Source organism: Colletes gigas, unplaced genomic scaffold (assembly GCF_013123115.1).
Source record: "Colletes gigas isolate AHSC1104 unplaced genomic scaffold, ASM1312311v1 Colletes_gigas_Sc00003, whole genome shotgun sequence".
NCBI classification, from domain to species: Eukaryota; Metazoa; Arthropoda; class Insecta; order Hymenoptera; family Colletidae; genus Colletes; species Colletes gigas.
In genome coordinates, this window is record NW_025106632.1 from 7,389,937 (window position 1) to 7,413,167 (window position 23,231).

General features: G+C 35.1%; 2 protein-coding genes across 5 annotated transcripts in view; one reads left to right on the top strand and one right to left on the bottom strand.

Annotated features, from left to right (window-relative positions):
- Positions 1-1,529: 1,529 nt before the first annotated feature.
- Positions 1,530-23,231, top strand: part of LOC122404525 (probable multidrug resistance-associated protein lethal(2)03659) — a 29,533-nt gene continuing 7,831 nt past the window's right edge. Inside the window, exons 1-4 of one of the 4 annotated variants that reach the window (XM_043408559.1) lie at positions 1,530-1,899; positions 22,143-22,284; positions 22,366-22,617; positions 22,965-23,220. In XM_043408559.1, coding sequence (XP_043264494.1) covers positions 22,211-22,284; positions 22,366-22,617; positions 22,965-23,220 — 582 coding nt within the window. In that variant the 5' untranslated portion in view covers positions 1,530-1,899; positions 22,143-22,210. Of the gene's footprint in view, positions 1,900-6,489; positions 6,611-12,057; positions 12,194-21,376; positions 21,518-22,142; positions 22,285-22,365; positions 22,618-22,964; positions 23,221-23,231 lie in introns of those variants that run through there. The other 3 variants (XM_043408561.1, XM_043408562.1, XM_043408560.1) reach the window with 3 other exon arrangements.
- LOC122404768 lies at positions 13,321-17,587 on the bottom strand. The gene is made up of 6 exons (XM_043408992.1): positions 17,250-17,587; positions 15,468-15,689; positions 15,156-15,255; positions 14,687-14,794; positions 13,887-14,042; positions 13,321-13,414 (listed from the first exon to the last, which is right to left on the bottom strand). Exons 1-6 carry the CDS (start codon positions 17,585-17,587, stop codon positions 13,364-13,366), a joined length of 975 nt encoding a protein of 324 aa, XP_043264927.1. The 3' UTR covers positions 13,321-13,363.

Consider the following 23,231-nt stretch of genomic DNA (forward strand, 5'->3'; position numbering starts at 1 on the left):
ACTTCTGAAACTAAGAATCCATATAATATCTCGTCTTGGTGTTTGAGGTCATATTAAACGACATTTCTTTCAACTTTCATCAGATCTTCATCAAGTAACAAAATTTATTTTAACTATAATCATTGTGCTATTGTATTTAAACTTATTTTAGTTTTCTATGGATTTCGTATAAAAATACATATTTCAAACGGACAAACGAAACCTTAAAGATAGATTTTAACACTAAAATAATTTAGTACCATTTGTTTGTAAGGATTAAAAAAGACTGTATCGAATAGTACGATAAAAATTTTAGAATTCCATTTAAGAAAACAACGCATGAAATAATTTGCTAATAATAACTTGAAATCGTTGTTTAACAAAATTTATTTTAACAATAATCATTGTGCTATTGTATTTAAACTTATTTTAGGTTTCTATGGACATTGTATCAAAGTATATATTTCAAACGGACAAAATGAAACCTTGAAGATAGAATTTAACACTGAAATAATTTAGTAAACTTTGAAGCAACCTAACTCTTGAATTATTAGGTTTGGGGCTAGAGTACCATTTGTTTATAAAGATTAAAAAAGACCGCATTGAATAGTACGATAAAAATTTTAGAATTCCATTTAAGAAAACAACGCATGTAATATCGTAAGGAAATAATTTGAGAATAATAACTTGAAATCATTGTTTAACAAAATTTATTTTAACAATAATCATTGTGCTATTGTATTTAAACTTATTTTAATTTTCTATGGACGTCGTATCAAAGTACATATTTCAAACGAACAAACGAAACCTTAAAAATAGAACTTAACACTAAAATAATTTAGTAAACTTTGAAGCGACGTAACTCTTGAACTATTAGGTTTAGGGTTAAAGTACCATTTATTTATAAAGATTAAAAAAGACCGCATTGAATAGTGGGATAAAAATTTTAGAATTCCATTTAAGAAAACAACGCATGTAATATCGTAAGGAAATAATTTGAGAATAATAACTTGAAATCATTGTTTAACAAAATTTATTTTAACAATGATCATTGTGCTATTGTATTTAAACTTATTTTAATTTTCTATGGACGTCGTATCAAAGTACATATTTCAAACGGACAATCGAAACCTTAAAGATAGAATTTAACACTAAAATGATTTATTTTTTAAGCGACGTAACTCTCGAACTATTAGGTTTGGGGTTAAAGTACCATTTATTTATAAAGATTAAAAAAGACCGCATTGAATAGTGGGATAAAAATTTTAGAATTCCATTTAAGAAAACGACGCATGTAATATCGTGTTCCATATCATAATTAAATAATTCGCGAATAACAACTTGAAATCATTGTTTTGTTTATTTGTCCAAATGCGCTGATTCGAATATTCCACCACTTTATGGCGACGTAGTTGAATGGGTTGCGCACAGATGGCGGTCGTTGCTGGTCCCTGCAGTGGAAGCGTAAGTATAAAGCATTCGCATGACTTTCGCTCGAGATGTACTCTCGAGTTATTAGGTCGTTGCCTTGAGATATGACAAAGAAAATCGTTTGAAACTGGTGATTGTTAACTTTGAAATGTGTGACGAGTAAAGTACGTTTTCTCTGGCGTATAATGTGCACGAGGAACGTTACGCTCGACTCGGCTTGCAATGAAGTGTTCGGTGTGAAACACGAAGCCAGATAATAGTTTAGACGATAAGAACGAAGTAAACCTTGATCGATACTGCAAAAATGGCTTGTGAAACATACGACAGGGCATGTATTCATGTTTGTACTTTTTCCTTGTTCAGTTGGCAAGACGCTTCAGCGCGGTGTGGTTATGCGAAAAACTAAGATGTCGCGTAGCGTGTAGAAACGATTGGACAACGGTATTCGTTGAAAACAGACATTGTTGCGACTCCAAATACGAGTTTGCAGTAAGTATTGTGCTATTTTATCATCTTAAAATTACGCGTTAGCCTCGTCGAGCCGCTTGTTAATTTGAATTATTTTTGTCAAGAAACGGGTTATCGGACAAAATTTGTTATTTGTACTACCCAAGTTCAATAAAGTGTCAAAAGTAATTTAATAAAATCTGACGATTAATTTTGTTCCATTTGTATTTATTACCATTGATATTAACGATACTGCGTATCGATGATTAAAATGTTACTAACGACAAACCAAATCTGCTGTTCGCACGATTGTTTCGACACTTGGTCACTCGTTACGCGGAGTTTATTGAGAATTTCGTGTCAATCCTTTATTAACCTTTTTAGTATCAGATCGTTTGATCCATTTAGTAAGTGTTCGAGCAACGAATTCGTGTCATTCGCAGTTACACGTGTATTAAAACAAATTAGATACCGGACTTTCCTGATTGTTTTTCAAACGAAATGAATATTTAAATCGTCGCGAGGGCAGTAATTAACGACAGTATTTTATGTAATCTCGGTCTATTTATTGCCGTAGCTCCGCGACTCTTTCGGTTCTGTATTCGTAAATCGATATTACCGCTATGCATGCGTATCTGTCTCGTGCAAACGTTTATGGTACAAAAGTACACTGATTGCACGCAAGGTAACAATCGTTCGAGGATAATCGACGGTGTAAAAGTAAATAATCCAATCGTTATTTTCAACGAAAGCGAACGGAAACTTTTCCGTTGACGATTTCTCTTCGTTTCAACATTTTGTCAAATTTCTTACCGCTATTCCGTCGAGCGTATTGCATTGTTATAAATTACAGTCGTGTAACAAGCTATTTATTTTTACGCATTGCTTCGAAATTTACAGTTTGCAAATTTTTCATTTATATTTCTGTAATAATTCAAATCATGTGTGTTGCATGTAACTCGTGTTTTGCTCGATTGAATTTTCGTAACCATCGACGATTCGTTACAATTAATTATGGAAAGTAGTTTTCTATTTAACAGGTACACGAATTTATTCCAAAACGACACGATGGATTAGAATTAGAGATGTTTGAATTATTATGTTGGTATTTGCCAAGTATTTTGGTGCTAGGAATAACACTAAAATATTGCTATTTTAATAGAATTGTCTTCTGTCTTGTTCAGCTTATTTAATAACAGAATTTCAAATGAAAATTTTTTAAAGGCATAAATTTGAATCGAAGCGAATTTGGAATAAAAAATGGTCGTTTCGTTGGGTTTTAATTGGATATTCACCGATATTCAAAGACGTTATACCTTCCTCTTACATTTTTTGATCTTTACAGAATTGATAAAAAACAATTTTTTGAAACACTTTTTAAGGGGCCTTTCTACTTTGTGGGATTAAAAAAATTGAATTTTTTTGCATTTTTTTTTTAGCATGTAGTCTAGAAAATATGTCTAGCAAATATTAAATTGAAATTCTGAAAACTGACGAAGTTATAGCCTGCTGAAATGTATAGCGCGCAGGTATAACAACTGGACGTGAAACTTTAAGGCTGTTTTTCTCGAAACTGCATTTTTCGACATTGGGTAGACGATAATATGAAAACTATTCAAGATATGAACATGAAATTTATACAGTATCTTTAGAACTAGTCTCCCTATAGTACGAACTAGGATAATTACGATATATGCAATACTTTTTCTTTTATTAACAAAAAAGCAACCGAATCTATGAAAATATTCAGTATTTCTTCGAAAAATAGCTGCCATTTTGCCATTTTTTGCTTTTTTGAAAAAATCCTAGTTCACGATATAACCATACTCATCTACATTAAGAGTATCGTTGATTTTTGGATTTCGGATAACTTGTTTGCAAGATATCACATGTACGCAGTCGGGCGTCGTTCGTAAAAACTGTTGTTCGTTGATTAACAAAAACAGCGTAATCAATAGAAATTATGGGTTGCAAAAATTCGTAAATATAGCTAAATATATAATAAATGTATCCACAAAATACAAAATTAATCACTCTTTAATAAGCCGCAAAAAAAAATCACAAACATGTATTTTTCGTGCCTACAAGGTAGAATGGCCCCTTAAAGCCTACGTTCTCTAACGATAAGTATCTCTTATCTTGTTTAAAACAAATTGATTTAATTGAAATCAGTAACTTATTCTCCATTTGACACGCAGGATTAATTTTGGCGTGTGATGCGTGGAAAATATTAAATTCTACGCGAAACAATATTTCCCAATTGATACGAGCAAGCGAGGAGACGAGAAATTGAGCAGGATTGGTGGATAGCCAAACGGCGAAGTAGTAGGGATAGCCCCTCGGTGAACTTTAAGCGATCGATTGATATTGTCTGTGCCTAATACGTTATGCCATAAATCATCGTGAAATAACGTACTCTCAATCCTCTTGACTGCGCTCGAAAGAATTGCTCTTTTCGTTCTTCGTCGTTCGTACTCTCATTGATTCTCGTTAATCACTAACATAATTTGTAATAGCCAACTATTTTCATAATATTAAAAATTAATAAAATATACGAACCCCAGTTTTCCGGGTCGAATTCTTCGACGTTAACATCGAACGAAAAAAATAAAAAAAAATACAAATAGGACGAACAATGTACAAAGAAAAAAATTGAAAATGTAACATCTATCTTGTTTCTGGTTCCGAATTGCTGTTACTTTCTTTCTGTAGTCGCTATACTCTCTGTTGGTTTAAGTGGGTCAGAGTAGAGCCAGGTACGGTTGACGAAGGCTTAAATAATTGGAATAAGAATGAAAATCTTATTCCGTGTTGAAAATGTACCGAGCATAAAGAAAAACAACTGTCCTGCTTATAATTATTCTATTTTTGCGATATTTGTTGCTACATCGATTGCATGGAAAGTAGAAAAGAGTACAAGTTATTGATATCTACCCATTTGCTTGCAATCTGCAAACAGTGTCTGTTTGCCATACAGTCGGTCGCGTCACTTATTTAGACATTTGTGTGCAAAAGTCCGTTGACTTGAGCTCTACTTAAAATAGACTACTCTATTCGTGTTATAAATCCGTCATGTAATAAACACTGATAAAATCTCAGAGAAAACAAGCTATCTGTCGGTAGCATTTTCAGATTCAGTACAACGTGCAAAGTAAACTATAACACGATGCTTCGTAGCAGAACTTCTCGAATTTTTTCTTCACCCGAGTCCTCCATTTATGCATTAAACGTTTCTATATCGGGATTCAAATCCAGGAATTTTACAAGAAAAAGCAAATATACGAATCAGAATTGTTTATTTAATTGTGTCTGGGAAAAATTTTAATGGGGGATTCTAGAGGCCAAAATAAGACGAAAATCAAGAATACCAATTTGTTGATGGAGGCTTCGTTAAAAAGTTATTAACAATTAAATTCAAAAATTTCAAATCGTTCTAAAAAAATTATTTCTAGGTTCTGGGGTCAAATACAACCATTTTTGATGAATAGACATACCCCCGAAATCCTACCCACTTTCTAGAAAAAAATTCGAGAAGGTGTGAAATTTTTCGGCAAAATTAAAAAATTTCAAATCGTTCTAAAAAAATTATTATCGGTTGCGGGGGTCAATTGCAATCATTTTTGGTGAAAACACATACCTTCGAATTCCTATCCATTTTCGAGAAAAAAATTCGAGAAGGTGTGAAATTTTTCAGCAAAATTAAAAAATTTCAAATCATTCTAAAAAAATTATTATCGGTTGCGGGGGTCAATTACAATCATTTTTGGTCATTATACATACCTCCGAAATCCTATCCATTTTCGAGAAAAAAATTCGAGAAGGTGAAACATTTTTCGGCAAAATTAAAAAATTTCAAATCGTTCTGGAAAAATTATTTTCGGTTGCGGGGGTCAATCACAATCATATTTGGTGAATAGACATACCCCCGAAATCCTACCCACTTTCTAGAAAAAAATTCGAGAAGGAATGGAATTTTTCGGCAAAATTAAAAAATTTCAAATAGTTCTGGAAAAATTATTTTCGTTTGCGGGGGTCAATTACAATCATTTTTGGTCATTACACGTACCCCAAAAATCCTACCCACTTTCTAGAAAAAAATTCGAGAAGGTGTGAAATTTTTCGACCGAAAAAAAAAATTTCAAATCGTTCTGAAAAAATTATTTTCGGTTGTGGGGGTCAATTACAGTAATTTTTGGTGAATAGACATATCCCCGAAATCTTGCGCATTTTCGAGAAAAAAATTCTTTACCGAAAATATACCGTGTGGCCGGAAATGTTTCTGTAACTTTTTAACGAAGCCTCGATCAACAAATCCTTATCCTTGATTTTCGTCTTATTTTGGCCTCTAGAATCCCCCATTAAAATTTTCCCCAGGGTAGGTCGAACATCTTGTATGGTTTCGCTAGAGTAGATATTAAACGAGTGTTCTAACGTTTGCCTATCGAACAATTAATTTACGTGGAATCTTTCCATTTGACATAATTGAAGATCAGCTTGAAGTGAATGCTTCGTTAGCTTTAAGTTACACCTAAATAGACGAGAGTGGAATAAAACGGGATTGAAACAGCAATGTTTCCCTCGGATAAAAGCTGTTAATGAATTGCTATCGTATGACAATGTCTAAACGGTCCTCGACTCCACACAGCAGTTCGTCATCGACCATAGACCCGCGTACACGTTATTTTTTCATTGTCAGTGTCGGAAAAAATTTCCGGTATCAAAGCTTCGACTTGGATTCAGAGAATTTACAACAGTAAGTACTGCATCGGATTCCGTATATTAATTACACTGGATCTTAGCGTTTCACTCGGTTCTGTATCTTACGCTGATGTGCAAATATTAAATGTTTACTAAATCACCTCGAGCGGAGCGAAAACGGAACGCTTTAACACGAGATAAAACGTAACAAATGGGGATGAAACGGAATGGAAATGTTTTTTAGTGCCTTCGTTTATTTGCAATTATTAGATTATAGATCGAAGGTTTAATTGCTAAGCTAATTTCCAAGAAAATTGATTTTGTGTAGCAAATTATGATAAGTAGCATGATTAATCAATGCAGATACATTCTTCGTGCACGTGTTGATATTTTTATAAAAATCGACGCGTACCCTCCCCCTCCCCAATTCGTAATGAAAATGTGCAATTGTACGAATGGATATTTGGAACATAAGTTAAAATATAAAACGTATCTAATGGTTATTTGAAAGAAATATACACGTGTATGTTTCAATTATTATTTAAAAAAAAAAATGTTAATTCAATTTACTTTTATTTAAAAATTTATAATTTTCATCGCCATTCATCATCAGGATATCTTTAATATTTTTTTATTCTGAAATATTCTTTTTTTATCTACATAATATATATTCCCGTTGAATGTTAGTTATATCTAGAACGTGCATTTATTTTGTCCATCAACCGATGGCTTTTGATTCATAATAGCGAAAAATAGTTCCTAGTTTTCCATAGCAAGTTGTTTACAGTGGATATTGATGCACTTTAGGAATCGTTTATCATACACCGACCCTGGCGTACAGTATTTTATCGAGTTTCGGGTGATACAGCGATGCCAAACGTGTTGTAAATCTGTCACACGGCAGACACTGATAATGCCTGTATAATAAACATTTCATAAAGAATTTCTTTATCTAAAATGACAAATTCGAATACAGCGAATCTTGCCATGCACGTTAATGGAATATACCGTTTCGAACTGTATCTGCTTAAGACGAGTCATTCCGCATAATAATGAAAAACACAGTTGAGCTTTAACTGATTAAAAACACCGTTTGAATAATGTATCGAGTGAAATTGTTTTAGCTTCGTTCAAATTCAAGATTTGAATTTTTTAAATCAAAGTCCATTTTTGATTAACATTGTTACGACGACAAAAATATATCAAGTAAGAGACAGGACGATCAATATTAACAAAAGTACTTACGCTATACGAATTGAATATTCATTAATGTTTTCGCGGTAATGATAATTTATTTTCGTCGAGGTATCTGCAGGTACAAGACTCTCTAATTATCTTGAACAGTATAATACATATAGTAGGAGTTATTATTTTCCTATATCTATATAAGAGTTATATACATATAACATTGTCTAAGATGCATTACGCCAGTCGAAAAATCTCTTCAATAGCGACGCGCACTTTTTGTAACATTTTTATAACCCAGCACGTAGCATGGAAAAAGCAGCCATTGAAGTTTTCATAATCTGTTTGAAACAGAAATTGTTACCAATGGTTTTCTTTAACATATCTCGAAAAATATTATTGCATGGAGATTCAAGAAAGACAGAGTTGTTATAATATTAGACACAAAACATTAGAAATAGTCTCTAAAATTTCAAATAAATCTCAGACAGTTCAATGAAACCTATATTATTAATCTTAAACTTGCGTAAGTTTATTTATTAAGTAGCGTAAAAAGAAAATTCAAATTAAACAACACGATAAAAATTCGTGGTGAAATGAAGTATTTAAAGTGAATCGTGAATAATTAATACGAACAAAGAAGTATGACTCTTGCAAGGAATATTTTTATCATTTGCATAAATATGAATTGATAACAGTGGTTGTACTTACGCCAATGAAGCCGAACAACGAGAATATATAAATTTTTCCGGCCGTGATGTACATCATTTTCTGTCCATTCATGATACACGTTAACAATGCTTTTCTATCGTTGTATTCCACCGCTGGCCAGTCGATTTGATAGAACGAGTTACCAACCTTCTGGGACTAAAGCATACGATTACGTGTACATCTTAAACAACGTTGACAGTGTTAATAAGTTTTTTGTAAAACCGAGGAAACGGGGAAAATACACATTTACACTTATGCACTTCCTTAGAGTTGGTTGTTTAGAAAAAACTTAACACGTCGATAAATTGTTTATGGAATATAGTGTACGCACCTCGTGCATTAACTGTTGGCCTATGTAAGAATACAAGAACAAATAGGAAATCACAAGCATGATGTGCATCAGGAAATTGTATGCAAGTACAGGGTCTGTAGAGATTTTCTGAAAAGTGTAATAAACATTTAAACGAATTGATACGCGTACAGTGACGCGCAAATGTCTCCAGCCGGTTACAGTGACTCGCTACAGCAGTCCCGGACCACATTTAAATAATTTCAATCGAAAAAATAAATGTACATACTTAGTACGTTAACTTGATACAGAAAATTTACAAACTAAGTCGAAATCTTTTGAGAAAACAATTATTTACGAAAAAAATGGTATAGTAATTTTGCGAACACCCTGTAAATTCATTTTCCATTAAACAAAAAATTTATAATCCAGTTTTATCGCGCATCAGTCGTATAATAAATAGGAGTTGCTGAAACTTGTTTTGGTATGTAGCGTAAAAGTAAATTGCAAAATAAACGTAGAAGACAGCATAATTAATAATAGTTGTTACGTTCATCGTGTAGAGGATGAAACGCCCTTTAAAATGAGTGGTCGAACGAGTCGATAGCTTAATTAGTTCCAGAGATATAGCGATTTTTGTTTCAAGTCGATAGCGCGGTTAGTTCCGGAGATATAGACTTCCGAGTGTTTGTTTACGTTTCATGGCCGCCGCACGGCGCTCGACGATATGTATTCCAAGAAATACTACGGCCTTGACAAGGCTCTTGGAAATACTACGCCGAAACTGGGTCACGACAGACACGTGCGTGGGATAGGTCAGCACGACGCATGCGCGCGAGAGAGAGAGGTCCGACGCGACGCGTCAGACGGAGACAGAGATAGTCCAAATTAAAAAATTACCCCTTCACATAAATTACGATATCTCGAAAACGGAAAGTCCGATCGACAAAAACCAAAAGCCATTTTAAAGGGGAAGGTTTACCGCTTCCAACGATGGCTGAATTATGGATAAAGCACTCGTAGTTTCGGAACTACACGCGTCTAAAGTTTTATTACTTTTAATACGCGTTAATAGGCTTTCGTAAGACGGGGAACGGAATTTGAAAAATTACCCCTTTACATAAATTACGATATCTCGAAAACGGAAAGTCCGATCGACAAAAACCAAAAATCATTTTAAAGGGGAAGGTTTATCGCTTCCAACAATGGCTGAATTATGGATAAAGCACTCGTAGTTTTGGAATTACACGCGTGTAAAGTTTTAGTATTTTTGATACGCGTTAATCGACTTTTCTGAGACGGGGAGAGCGTGGATAGTGGAATTTAAAAGATTGCACTTTCATTTAAATTACGATATCTTCGATACGGATAGTCGGATCGACATGAAACAAAAATCATTTCAAAGGGGAAGGTTTGCCGCTTCTAACGATGGCTCAGTTTTGCAAAAAGCATGAGTGACTTCGGAACTGCACGCGTTGAAAATTTATGTATTTTTAATACGCGTTGATACACTATTCCAAGACAATGGAAATTGAAGATTCTCTCCTTCCACATTAACAAACAATAAGAATAGAAGTGAACATTGTAAAATTCATTCTACGTACACTATAGTTAAATGGCGCTAAAATAACATTCTATGCTAGAAATTTTAAACAAAAATTTTTAAAAACTGTCATTTGACCGGTCGTAGTAGGCTCAATGTTAAGAAAAAAGATTTATGGAAATACATTTGTGCGTCACGGTCACTGAACGGCGGCTTCGTGAATGTTTGTTCGTTGTTATGTTAATTTATATTCACATAGAGTCCCGCGAAAGCTTTGTCGTACGGTAATATAAACAAACATGGAGTCACGAGTTTGTACACGTACAATTTGTATATAATTTTTGAAAAAAAAATTATGAAATACTATTAAAAAAGTTCCAGTCGTACGCCAATGGATCATGGAAAATTTTTAAACGTTTTTACAATTTTATCGTGCGAGAAAGTATTGAAAGTTCGATGCAAAATATATAGGTGTGCGACAAAACTCTCTTAACACGTTACATTCTGAACAAATTCATTTACGTACGATCATTATAGTATACATAATTATGCCCAATCTCAAGCCGCGGCCTAAGAGTTCTAGCAGAAGGAGCAGATGAAAACTGTCGTTTAATGTCTCTGACAACCTGTAAAGGTGCTTTTGCTAAACAAACTCTCCTCGAACTTGAACAGTGTCAGAAATATCTACGGGGGTCACCGTGCATCGTTCTTTTCTCTTACGTCTCGTCTAAACTCCGCTAAACAGCTTGTTGGAAACTAGGGTCTGCGGGCAGAATTGAAAACGAAACGACAATTGTGACACAAATACGTGCAAACTTACTTTATCAGCATGAAATGCTCGACGATGGCCTTTCTGACGTCCTTCTTAAAGTCTTTGGGTTGAATAGTTTCGATTCGATTGGACAACACCGCTAATTTGGCACACAGATGCAGTACTAAGTTCACTATCAGACCAACTTCCCCGCCGTGATACACTGACACGTATATGATAGGAAATTGAAACATGTACACCAGGGCGTAGAGGCCAGGACTGTTGCTGTAGTCGAACCAGAAGTAACTATGGTAAGGCACGACGTACGTTAGAGTGAAATTACCTGTGAAAATATACATATGAAGAACAAGACGTCCGTATTTAATATGTTTCTCGTTCTTGCAACAATTTCACTATGGATTCGCGTCAATTGCATTGTTAACAATAAACGACAAGGCAAAATTTCAAACAAAAGAGGAACACACGACAAAGATATGTAAGAATGCATAAATATCGAGGGTATCGACACAAACACCGACACAAGTGTAAAGATCCCAAATGTGAAAAACCGTAGAAACCACTGTCGAGCGATAAACAATATATCTAAAAAGGTATCGTTAAAATTTCACGCCGATAATTCGATTACATATCGAGAAATCTGATTAGTTTTAAAACACTGTTATTCCTTCGAGTTTTAAAATTGAATACCAATATTATCTCTACAAGGAGAATTCACGTGGCAGTCGAGTGTTGCATGAAAAATAAAAATATGTTAAGTATCACTTCGTCCAGGTGAATAGGTCGTTTATTATTTAATACCTCGAACGAACGAAGCGACTATGTCTTTCATAGGTAGACAATACAGAGTTACGAGAACGGATATCGACAACCAAGCGACGAATCGGCCGATGCGACGAGACGTGATGTTGTAGCGAAAGTACAAACGCTTTTCCTCGTCGTTCCTGAAGATCGTTTCGTTCGCGATGTCCTTCTTCATCATGATGATCGCCCCCCTCAAATGCTTTCTGTTGCGGGCCACCACGAGGAAACCACAGTACATCGTGGTCGTTGCTAGCGTTTCCTCCAAGTTCAACGCCACCGCGCCGAGATCGCCCAGACAGTACGCCAGTTCCCAATATTGGAGCACCAATACCATCGGGTAATACACCACCACGAACTTAAACATTACGGAAGAGCGTTGCAGCGGCCAATTCCCGCCCACCCTGAGAAGCCTCTCGGTCAGAACGAGCGGATCTGTGACCTCGATCGACGTAGTGTCGACCTGCAACGTTCACCACGTGTTATTAATCCAACGAGAGTAGCGATCAGCTACCGGATTGTAACGTGCAATTGCACAAAACAGAACGAAACATTCACAAACATAAATCTCGTCGAACGAAACGTAATCCAATTTGATATTTGTTTTTCTTCGTTGGTATTCAAATAAACGTTGAAATTTGCAATTATTGTCAAAATAATTTGTGAGAGATCTTTGTACGTTACAACCCCCGACGAGGAGAACGAATCGCCTCACTTTCATCGCGGTTCCCTGGTGCGTTGCTCGCTTTACGAATTCAAACTCTAATTTTGCGACGGAGCATTTTGTCCCAGAGTAGTGGCTCGATCGTGATCGATAAGAGGTAATTTAGTATGAAAATGGACGTGCAGATAAAGTATCAAACTATTGCTTTCTTCGCGAAGGGTAATTTGAACTTCCCCGCGCGTCCCGTAATCAATTCCCCATTAATTGTACGTATTTCTATCTAAGCCGAAGCTCACTATAATTGCAGATCTTACTTCATTTCTTTTGCAGCTAGACCTTGTCACAATTATCGGTAATTACGCTTCGTACGATACTGCATTATTTATTGAAAAGTTCTGTCATTTTCTCGACCCAGGTGATTTTTCTGTCATTTACAAATGTATATGTCCACCGGTTAAAAATCATCGATTCGAGGTCGTTTTATTAACCTAACCTGACACGTTGCAAGTAAGATTTTGCAAGATTAGCGAAGAATACTCTGCCGACTGGAAAACTCGCCGTCTTTCCGAAGTGTTGCTTTATACTTACTTTCGCAAAAATTTTTTCTCGCGTTAGTATTGGATTCCAGACCACTGACTCGCCCACGATAAAAATAAAAACATTCTTATCTTGGTCACCGAAGGCCAGGTAAAAACAAATTTCAACAAACACGTATGCTAAATATAGACTTTCTGTATTTGTTATGGCATGTTGTTTCTTTTAATTGTATTCTGTATATTGACATTGTGTTAAAATTCTTTCTCGTGCCAATAGAAAATAATTCTAATCATACTATGTATCGCACTGTTACATTCCGGCTCGCAGCATGGAGACACACGCCATAGAAGTTTTTACAATCTGTTCGGAACAGAAATCGTTGAATTTTTTTATGTATTTCACAAATAAATAGTTAATTGAGACACATACAAACAGTATGATACGTATCATCGTAATTTATGCTTTATCTTCATCGAATTCGTATAACAGTTAACGTAACTTCTAGTAAGATATACAAATACAAGTTATCTTATTTCTATGCTTCATAGAAGATATGTCTAATTGGAGAAGTTTATCGTAACTCAGTTCGAAAATGTTACATAGACTTTAATATTTTGTCACATTTTTTTTAAGCTTTAATTGAATCGAATTTAATATACAATATAATAAATTTAATAACTCGAGCTTCGTTGTACCTCTTTATTCTATTTAGAATTTTTATAAAGTTGTTCCAACTACAAAGCTTCACAAATTATCGAAAAATTAAGATTAATGAAATGTATCATCGTTACTATCGTTCTCTAAATTGCTACTTACGAGAGGTTGTACTCACCTCGGTAAAACCGAACAGCGAAAAAGTATAAAATTTCCCAGCTGTCATGTACATAATTTTTTGTCCATTCATCATACACATTAACAACGCTTTTCTTTCGTGGCTGTCTACATCTACCCAGCGAATATCATAGAATGCTTCACCCAATTGTTGGGACTAAAGTATATTATCGAGTTAATATCGTTACAATAAAGCCACGAGAATGAACAGTTTGCCAAAAAAATTGAATTTCATATGTTTTCATGGAATTATAAACTTTTACACGCTAATTTTTTAATACGATCATACAGTTTCCATTAACACGATTTATATAGAGTCGCACCATTTTTTTAAAACGATTTATAATTATATTTTATATTTTATTTTATTATTATGTTTTTTTTTATTTAGTTGGCTAACTGTAATGCTATGGTATGATTAAAAATATAAATAAAAGAAAACATAATAATAAAATAAAATATAAAATATAAATTGTTAAATTGATACGAAACGGATAAGAATGTTATCCCTAATTAGGGACCGTAGAAATTCAAAATTTGATTAACACTAGATTTACGAAAGCCGTCAATTTGACGGGTGTCCGATTCCATATTTAAAATAGCAGAACGCGTAAATATTATTTTTTAACAACTCATGTTGAATTTGATCGATGCACTGGCACGAATACATATTCTAATTAAAAGAAAAATCGTACTGTACGGTAATCGTAAACATGAAAGGTGTCAATAAATATACGTGCGTTCAATGCCCGTAAATCTAGTGTTAAACGTGGATAAAGAAATACTCATTAACGTACGTACCTCGTATACTAATTGTTCGCCTATGTAGGAATACACGTATATAAAACCAGCTACAAGACTGCTGTGAATGATGAAATTTATTGTAGCTGCCTTGTCAACGCCGAGTTTCTGAAAAATGACATAAGTAAAAAGTGACGCATAAATATTGTCAGAAAGTTACAACAATTTATATCGATATCATTTCAATAGTGTTTCTGAAAAATAGAACGAACAACGTGCATTGCTTCGTACTAATTTCTATTAACGTAACCTTCCAAACTTTTGTCAGACGTTAGAATTAAAAGCTGCATCTTTCAAATACCCATACAAATTTCTATGTAACGATTTGTTTATGCAGTTTATGCATTCTCGTGAATTTATTGTATTTGTGTACGAAATTCTGAAGTAAACTCTAAAGTATATTAACGGACACATTCTTGCAACACAGTATTCTCAACGTTTTACATACTAAATAAATTTATTTACTTACGATTAGTACGAGGTATAACGATAAGCCCAATCTGACACCACAGCTCATGAGTTCTATCAGAAGCATCATATTGAAATTGTCGTTTAACGTTTCATGATACCTGTAAAAGACTTTTTTTCGACAAACTATTCTCGAACTGTTGCATTGCCAAATACGGGATCAATAATTCTTATTCGTCTTGTACAAGGTTTAATAAACGGTTAATTGTAAAAAGAAAAATCTGTGGGTACTTTGGATCTTGAACTTGGCCCGCGACAAAATTTTAATTGTAATTAAAAATGAACGAATAACGCATCAGAAATACGTACTTACTCTTTCAGCTCCAAATGCATGATCACTGTTTTTCTGATGTCATCTTTGAATGATTTTGTTGAGTCCACTTGGATATTTCGAATACGATGGGCGAGTATCGATAATTTCGCGCAGCAGTGCAGAGCCAAGTTAACTATTAAACCTACTTCCGCCATGTGGATCATCGGTAAAAAACACCAGAATATTTGGTAGGCGTACAGCATTGCATAGCGAGTCGGTGTCCTGTAGTCGAATATCATATGACCACGGAAAGGCGGGCGATAAACAACGCTATCATTAACTGTGAGAATATACGAAGAAATACATGTTTACGGGGGGAGATTTGTGTAAATCGCTAAAACTAAGGTTTTGGGTATTTTTTTTCTTAGGAAACAATTGAATAGATCTTTTCGAAACGTTTAAGGGGTCTGGCAACTCTAGAATATTGAAAAATTCGATTTTTTTTTTTTTGGCTTAAATAATAGTTTGAAACCTTCAAAACATTATGCGAAAGGTCTCAGTGTCGGAACAATGTTTTTGCTGAAAATTTAGAGCCCCAAACGATGACGTGTATCTGCGTCCTGTAGCGCGTTAAATGCATTTTCCTAGGAACTATGTTTTACAAAACGGTGTGCAGCATTACTCCAGTACTAATTAATCAATTGCTTTGAAAATTTACAGTTATCTTTACTATTATATTTATTAGGCATTGACGATCCGTTTTTTTCAAAATTGTCAAATAATTCTGCAAAATATTCGTAATAAGAACTCGTTTTTGTGTTAAAATTCGATTTTAAGTTTCAAATATCTGCCACATTGTTCATTTTTATATAAATTGAAATGTCTCATCGTCAATGCCTAGGACATTTATCATAGTTAATGGAATATTTCGGTTTTTGTTGTACATAACAACCATTTTACCACAATCCTGCACACCAGCTGGGCATCAAAACAAGAAGTGGCTCGGGAACATGGCGCTGTGTAGGCTTAATTATAAATATTTTTTAAACATTGCCAAGGGTTTTTTTCAACATTTGTTATACCTAAATACAGTGCAAAGTTTCAGGATAATTGAATGCTTACTTTATCTTCAGTGTTGCTTAAAAAAATGCCTCGTTTTCCATACCGCTAGAGGTACCAGACCCCTTAAGATATTAGGTCGTCCCATAAGTTCGTGCCGTTTGATATTTTGAAATTGATGAGGATAAAATTTGTAATCCAATAAAAAACAAAGAAAATTTGTCAGTCGAGGTGACTTCTGAAATTTCAAACATAACAACATCAACAATTCATAGAAATTTGAAACAAATAGATATCATGTCAACGTTCGAAGTTTGAAATCCACCCTAGCTTATGGAACAAAATTTTCTTGATCGCAGTAGAGTCTGGTCGCGTAAATATTTCTGTTGGCATATAATAAAACCGAATCTTATAAGGTATAAAATATAACAATCTCCAGGCTTATTAGTGGATAAACAATTTGAAAATGTCAACGTTTTAATGAAGAACGTTAAACTAAATTTGAATAAAATATTAAGGAAGTTTTGGAACGACGATACAATGGCTTTGCCAAAAGAAGGGGAAGGTGCTGTTGAACGAGAAGAGGTTTACTATTTTTCATAAAATTCCATCAGATGTTTAAAATATTATTTCAAGTTGCAGTAGAAAACTCGGCACGAATATATGGGACGACCTAATATTTTACTGAATATCGAGAAACAAGTATAGGGACTTATACCAGTATTTATTAATTAATGAATACCTCCGCTAAAAACATGCATTTCTATTAAAGGACGGATATACATCGTTATAACTGTAGTAAACGAGAATAATGGGCCGTATTTGCAGAAATTATAAGAGATGGAGTTGTAGTGGTAGTACAAACGCTTCTCCTCGATGTTATCGTACAGCGTTTCTTTTTCCATATTGTCTCTCATCGTTTCGATTATCCCCTTCAAGTCATCGCGACGTTTAGCTACCACAAGCATACCGGCGAACGTCGACATCGTTAATATAGTTTCCAATAAGTTGTGCACCATGTGGTCCTGCTCGCCTGCGACGTCGATGAAATCCCAAAATTCTAAACCTATGTGCACTGTATAGTACACCGCCGCGAAGGTGAATGCTGCTTGATTGCGCATCTTGGGACAGATACCGACACATCGAAAAATCCTATCGTTCGAAAGTTGCGGGTCTCTGATTACGAGGTCGTCCTTAACCTACAACGTGCAAATTGTTTAAACAATATCGAAATGTATGAATCTACGGAAGTACCGAGTTGTAACATGGGACAATCGAATTTTTCGAAAACCGTTCAGAATCATTATCAAAGCCATTATACAGGGTGTTCGGCCACCTCTAGCAAAAATTTTAATGAGCGATAGTAGAGGCCAAAATAAGACGAAAATCAAGAATACTAATTTGTTGATGGAAGCTTCGTTAAAAAGTTATTAACGTTTAAAGTGCCGCCCTTGCTGAATTTTTTTCTCGAAAATGCGCAAGATTTCGGGGGTATGTCTATTCACCAAAAATGACTGTAATTGAACCCTACAACCGAAAATAATTTTTCCACAACGATTTGCAATTTTTTAATTTTCTCGAATAATTTCACACCTTCTCTATTTTTTTTCTCGAAAGTGGGCAGGATTTCGTGGGTATGTCTAATGACAAAAACTGATTGTAATTGATCCCCGCAACCGAAAATAATTTTTCCAGAACGATTTGAAATTTTTGAATTTAATTGTTAATAACTTTTTAACGAAGCTTCCATCAACAAATTGGTATTCTTGATTTTCGTCTTATTTTGGCCTCTACTATCGCTCATTAAAATTTTTGCTAGAGGTGGCCGAACACCCTGTATAATCGTTTTAAAACTTGTTCGATTTTTCATTAAAATGTTATTCAACGTTGTTCTATAGTAGTAAAAAACGTAGAAATTGACCCACGACTTTTTATACAAATTTCTTGAACAATTCTTTCGCAGAAGACGAGGATGAAATACAATTATTGATAACTACTGAAATACAGTTATTGTTTTTCGATTCATTAGCTTATACAGATACGTGCGAAGATATTTTTCTTATACTACCAATGCTAAAAATTGCTACTAATAAATAAGTCTACCAATGCGACCGTTCTGCATTAATTTGCACACACGTATGATGTAGTATTCGAGAAGAAACGAATTTTCCGGAATTCCAACATCGTTGATTGCAGGTTTACAAAAGGAATCCGCAGATCGAAATGCAAATGTACAGAAAATTAATTATAATCATTTTTTCATTTTTCACTTCTGCGTTCGAACGAATCGTTGATCATCGATTGTCTCGCAACTTATTAGGAACTTCCGTATGTTACATCTCAGTTAAAAAGATCTGTCGTCTCACCGGCATCGCGATCCGTCGTGCGTTGCTCGACTATCGAATTGAAACTATAATTTCATGGATACAAATTTCGTTCGAGCACGGTCGGTTGGCTGCGATCGATGAACAATCATTTCTTATAATACTCCCCTCGCGAATTATAATTTTCACCATTAGTAAAAGTTTTTCATCAATCATTCAGCTTCTAAGTTACTATAATTACAGATATTACTTCATATCTTCCGTTCATGCCAGTGTCGATATATTCAGTAATTGCACTTGGTATATTTGCTGGACGAGCAGATAAAATATTAATCTATTGCTTTCTTGGCGAGGGATAATTTGCATTTCCCCGCCCATCGTTTCGTAATCAACTTCCAGTTAATTGTCGTATTTCTATCTAAGCTGAAGCTCGCTATAATTGTTGATGTTACAATTACCGGTAATTGCGCTTCGTACGATACTGCATTATTTATTGAAAAGTTCTGCCATTTTATCGAGCTAGGTTATTTTTCTCTCATTTACAAATGTATATGCCCACCGGTTAAAAATCATCGATTCGAGGTCGTTTTATTAACCTAACCCGACACGTTGGAAGTATTATTTTACAAGATGAGTTTCCGGTTTTCGTTGGAAGTGCTCGACCAAAGAATACTGTGCCGTCTGGAAAACTCGCCATCTTTCCGAAGTGTTGCTTTATAATCATTTTTTCATTTTTCACTTCTGCGTTCGAACGAATCGTTGATCTTCGATTGTCTCGCAATTTATTAGGAACTTTCGTATGTTACAGCTCAGTGAAAAAGATCTGTCGCGGCATCGCGATCCGTCGTGCGTTGCTCGACTATCGAATTGAAACTATAATTTTGGCTGCGATCGATGAACGATCATTTCTTATGATAATCCCCTCGCTAATTATTATTTCCACCGCTAATAAAAGTTTTTCATCAATCATCCACCCTCTAAGTTACTCTAATTACAGATATTATCTCATATCTTCTGTCCATAGACAGTGTCGTGATTATTGGTAATTGCACTTGGTATATTTGGTGCATTATCTGTCGGAAAGTTCTCCCATTCCCTCTACCCTTGCGGTTTTCTTAGAATTTCAAACAGTTTTTAGTTCATTATTCAAAAATCACTCTCATCAAACTAACTTTTAATAATCCGACATAGCTCGCTAAAGTGAAATTTGCAGGGTGAACTTTAACGTTTAGCTAAAGATTTTTTGGTACGAGTTTCATCCAAAAGAAATCAGCCTCTATTGAAAAATCACCGACATGCTTGTTTATTATTGTTTAAAAATTACGTCATGTAAAAATGATGCTATTTTGGCCAGGATAGCGGTCAAGCGTTTTAATAAAATCGACACGAGGTGGACTTTCTAAAACTGTATTTTATATGTGCTCACGGCAATAGCCAATACAATTCTGTTTTGAAACGGGCAAAGGAGAAGCACATGGCCTACTTCAGGCATTTATTTATTTCTACGTTTCTAACAAATCCAAAATTTCATATGACATCGAACCCAATAATATGATTAACGTATCAATGTTATAATGTAAGGGAAATAATTTAGGTCGAGATTTCTTGTCCTTGCGAAACGACTGTTCGAGAGCACAAAATTATCGTTTCTTGAAACCCGTTCGAGTACCACCAGCGTTGTTCAGCACGATCGTAAATCTCGTCTGCGATACAAACAATGATAAATCAGCTTCCGCAACAATGAAATTGCCTATACGACACGCGACCTCGTATCGCGCGCAGACACAAAAGAATTGTTCTTGCTGTTCGTAATCGGGTTTCTCATCGTACAAAATTGTGTATATTTACACAAAGCGCCGACATGGAACGATTCAAGAACCGCCATTCCCCAAGGAGGAACTACACCGGCTTACTTTTATAAATTCATTGGAAACTGATTACGAACTTCCAGGAAATTCAAAGAACTGATTTACAGAAACATTGTTTCTGAATGCAAAACGAATTAACAGAATAGTTCAGAAATTCAAATCTAAAAATACAGAATATATACGGGACGAAGTGTGAACGAAAGCGATAAAACGAATTTAAAGATCCGTGACAGTTAAAAAATTGCTAGTGCAAAGAAAGTTGAAATTCTTACATGATACGATGGTTAAAAATCTGTGCTTGAAACGAGCCAACTTCTTGGAAACATCGCCAAGATGCACTCGATCGACAGAAACGTGTTGGTTCTGAGACAATAAAGTATTTTCTATCGGAGAATGAATCCTAAGAGTTGTTCTCTTTATTACAAAAATTATTAGAAAAAACAAGAGACAATGAATTTATAAAGTTTCGAAGTAAAGTTAGCTTTCGTTTCACTTACGCGCGTAGACTCGAAAAATAATTGAAATTTCATAAATCAAATATCTTTTTAAGTATTACAAAATACGGTGATGTGGAATGATTTAACGATCTTTAAATATAATAAATTTTACGCGCGCAAGTGTCGCCTGTCGTCGTTTCCGGTAACAGGATTTCTTGGAAGCAATTTCGGCGTTGAGGTAAAGCACCTTTTATATTTACGAGATGCTGTTAGTTTGTCACCATGTTACAATGATCATTTAATTCTCACTCGTCATTGATAAGACCTCGTGCGATAATGATGGCGTAAACGCGCAAGATTCAGATCTATCTTTGTCTCGAAGCAGTGCACACGCATCCTCGAACATCTCGTCATTCGCGTTGGTGAGTGTCTTCCTGAATGCCATTTATTTATAGATTTTAAACAATATTGTGCGTAACGTTGCGTAAGATTTTATTTCAACAATTTTGTTACTCAAATACACGCAGATATGCATATGCAATTTATCATACATTGTATACGAGAATTCTCTTTAGACGTTATATTTATTATTAAACAATACAAACAATGCAACAGACGGTGTATTTAAATTTGCTGCTTTCAATGATAAAGAAACTTCTGAACTCGTTTCGTTTCAATCGCAATAGGTACATTTTCTATCGATACCTTGAGTTTCACGGTTTTTTAAATTTTTATACCATTTACAGGTTCTATTAGAGCATCGAGTTATTAACAAATCGATGGTGGTCCAAAAGTAGGGTCGAAACGTCTTGAACAGTCGCGTCGACCATTGCACACAAATTTTATTTTCTTCTTAGAATAATTAGAACATATATGTATATATATATCAAATCATAAATCCTCGTTTTCTGTCTGTATTTTAAATGTCTGTGTTTTCCAAACGTTTCATTTTGACGGACAAATTTATTTCCAAAGTTCCAGGGACCAATAACGCTGGTATAAAAAATATATCTCGTGTTGCATTTCTCTGTAATTCCTTGGTTACAGCAAATGAAACCCACGCGAAGAGATCCATATTCGCGAACGTTTTGAGATGAACGGTCGCCCCTGCAAAAATGGACCGAAATCAGAAGAAAGAAGTGAAAAATCCGCGTCAGAATGCCAACCCGTTGTCCATACTTACGTTCTGGTGAGAGTCGTTCTAACGGAGTCCCGTTTCTTTTCATTCGGGTCAAGAGCAACTTCTAAACACGTGTCGTTCGACGAACAGGTGGATCCGCAAGCTGTTCATCGTCGGTTACAAGAGAGAATTGGAGGAGAGCGATCTGTACTCTCCTCTGCGGGAAGACAAGAGCAGCAATTTGGGGCAACGTATCGTGAAAAATTGGGAGAAGGAAGTGACGCGATGCGAGGCGAAAAAGGATGGCTCGAGTCCAAGTTTGTTCAGAGTGCTCTATAAGTGCTTTGGTAAATTAATCATTAACACTGGATTGATGTTGTTCATTCTAGAATTTGCAATAAGGTACATTCCACGTGATTTTATGCACACCGCGTTGTTAACCCTTTGCACTCCTATGTCGAGTGTGATTCGACATCAATTTTTATCTCAGGAGCTCCCTCGTCAAGTCCCACCCGACACATTTTCAAGTCCAAACCAAAGAGATATCGTACACTTGAAAGTTAGAAAATGCAACAACAGTGTAAATGAAACAGATATTTTAACAGGTAAATTTCAAATAAAACACTTAAAGTCGTTGGGAGCTGCTGGTAACAAAATTGAAATATAATTCGGAGCGCAAAGGGTTAACCGTGGAAATTTTATTTTTAATTTCGATCGTTTCGAGCCACTGATCCCGCGTGTTGTTTCAGAATCGTTCAGCCTTTCCTGCTCGCTAGACTGTTGCGTTATTTCTCTGGTAACAGGAAAGGATGGAACGCCGATATATATTATTGCGCCGCGGCATTCTGTCTGTTGCCTTTCGTCGACAATATAATCATACATTGGTCGTTGCAATGCTTGATGCACGTGGGAATGAAGATCAGGGTGGCGTGTTGCACGCTGATCTACAGAAAGATACTGAGACTATCCAGTTCTGTTCTCGAAAACGAAACGTCTGCTGGACAGGTGAGGGATCG

What these genes read in the sequence shown, in the direction of transcription:
- LOC122404768 (XM_043408992.1), bottom strand. Translation starts at nt 17,587, where the DNA reads ATGCGCAATCAAGCAGCATTCACCTTCGCGGCGGTGTACTATACAGTG. An exon ending in ATGCATTTGGAGCTGAAAGA is followed by an intron (nt 15,256 to 15,467) that starts GTAAGTACGTAT and finishes AGTCTTTTACAG; the next exon opens with GTATCATGAAACGTTAAACG. An exon ending in CGTTATACCTCGTACTAATC is followed by an intron (nt 14,795 to 15,155) that starts GTAAGTAAATAA and finishes GTCATTTTTCAG; the next exon opens with AAACTCGGCGTTGACAAGGC.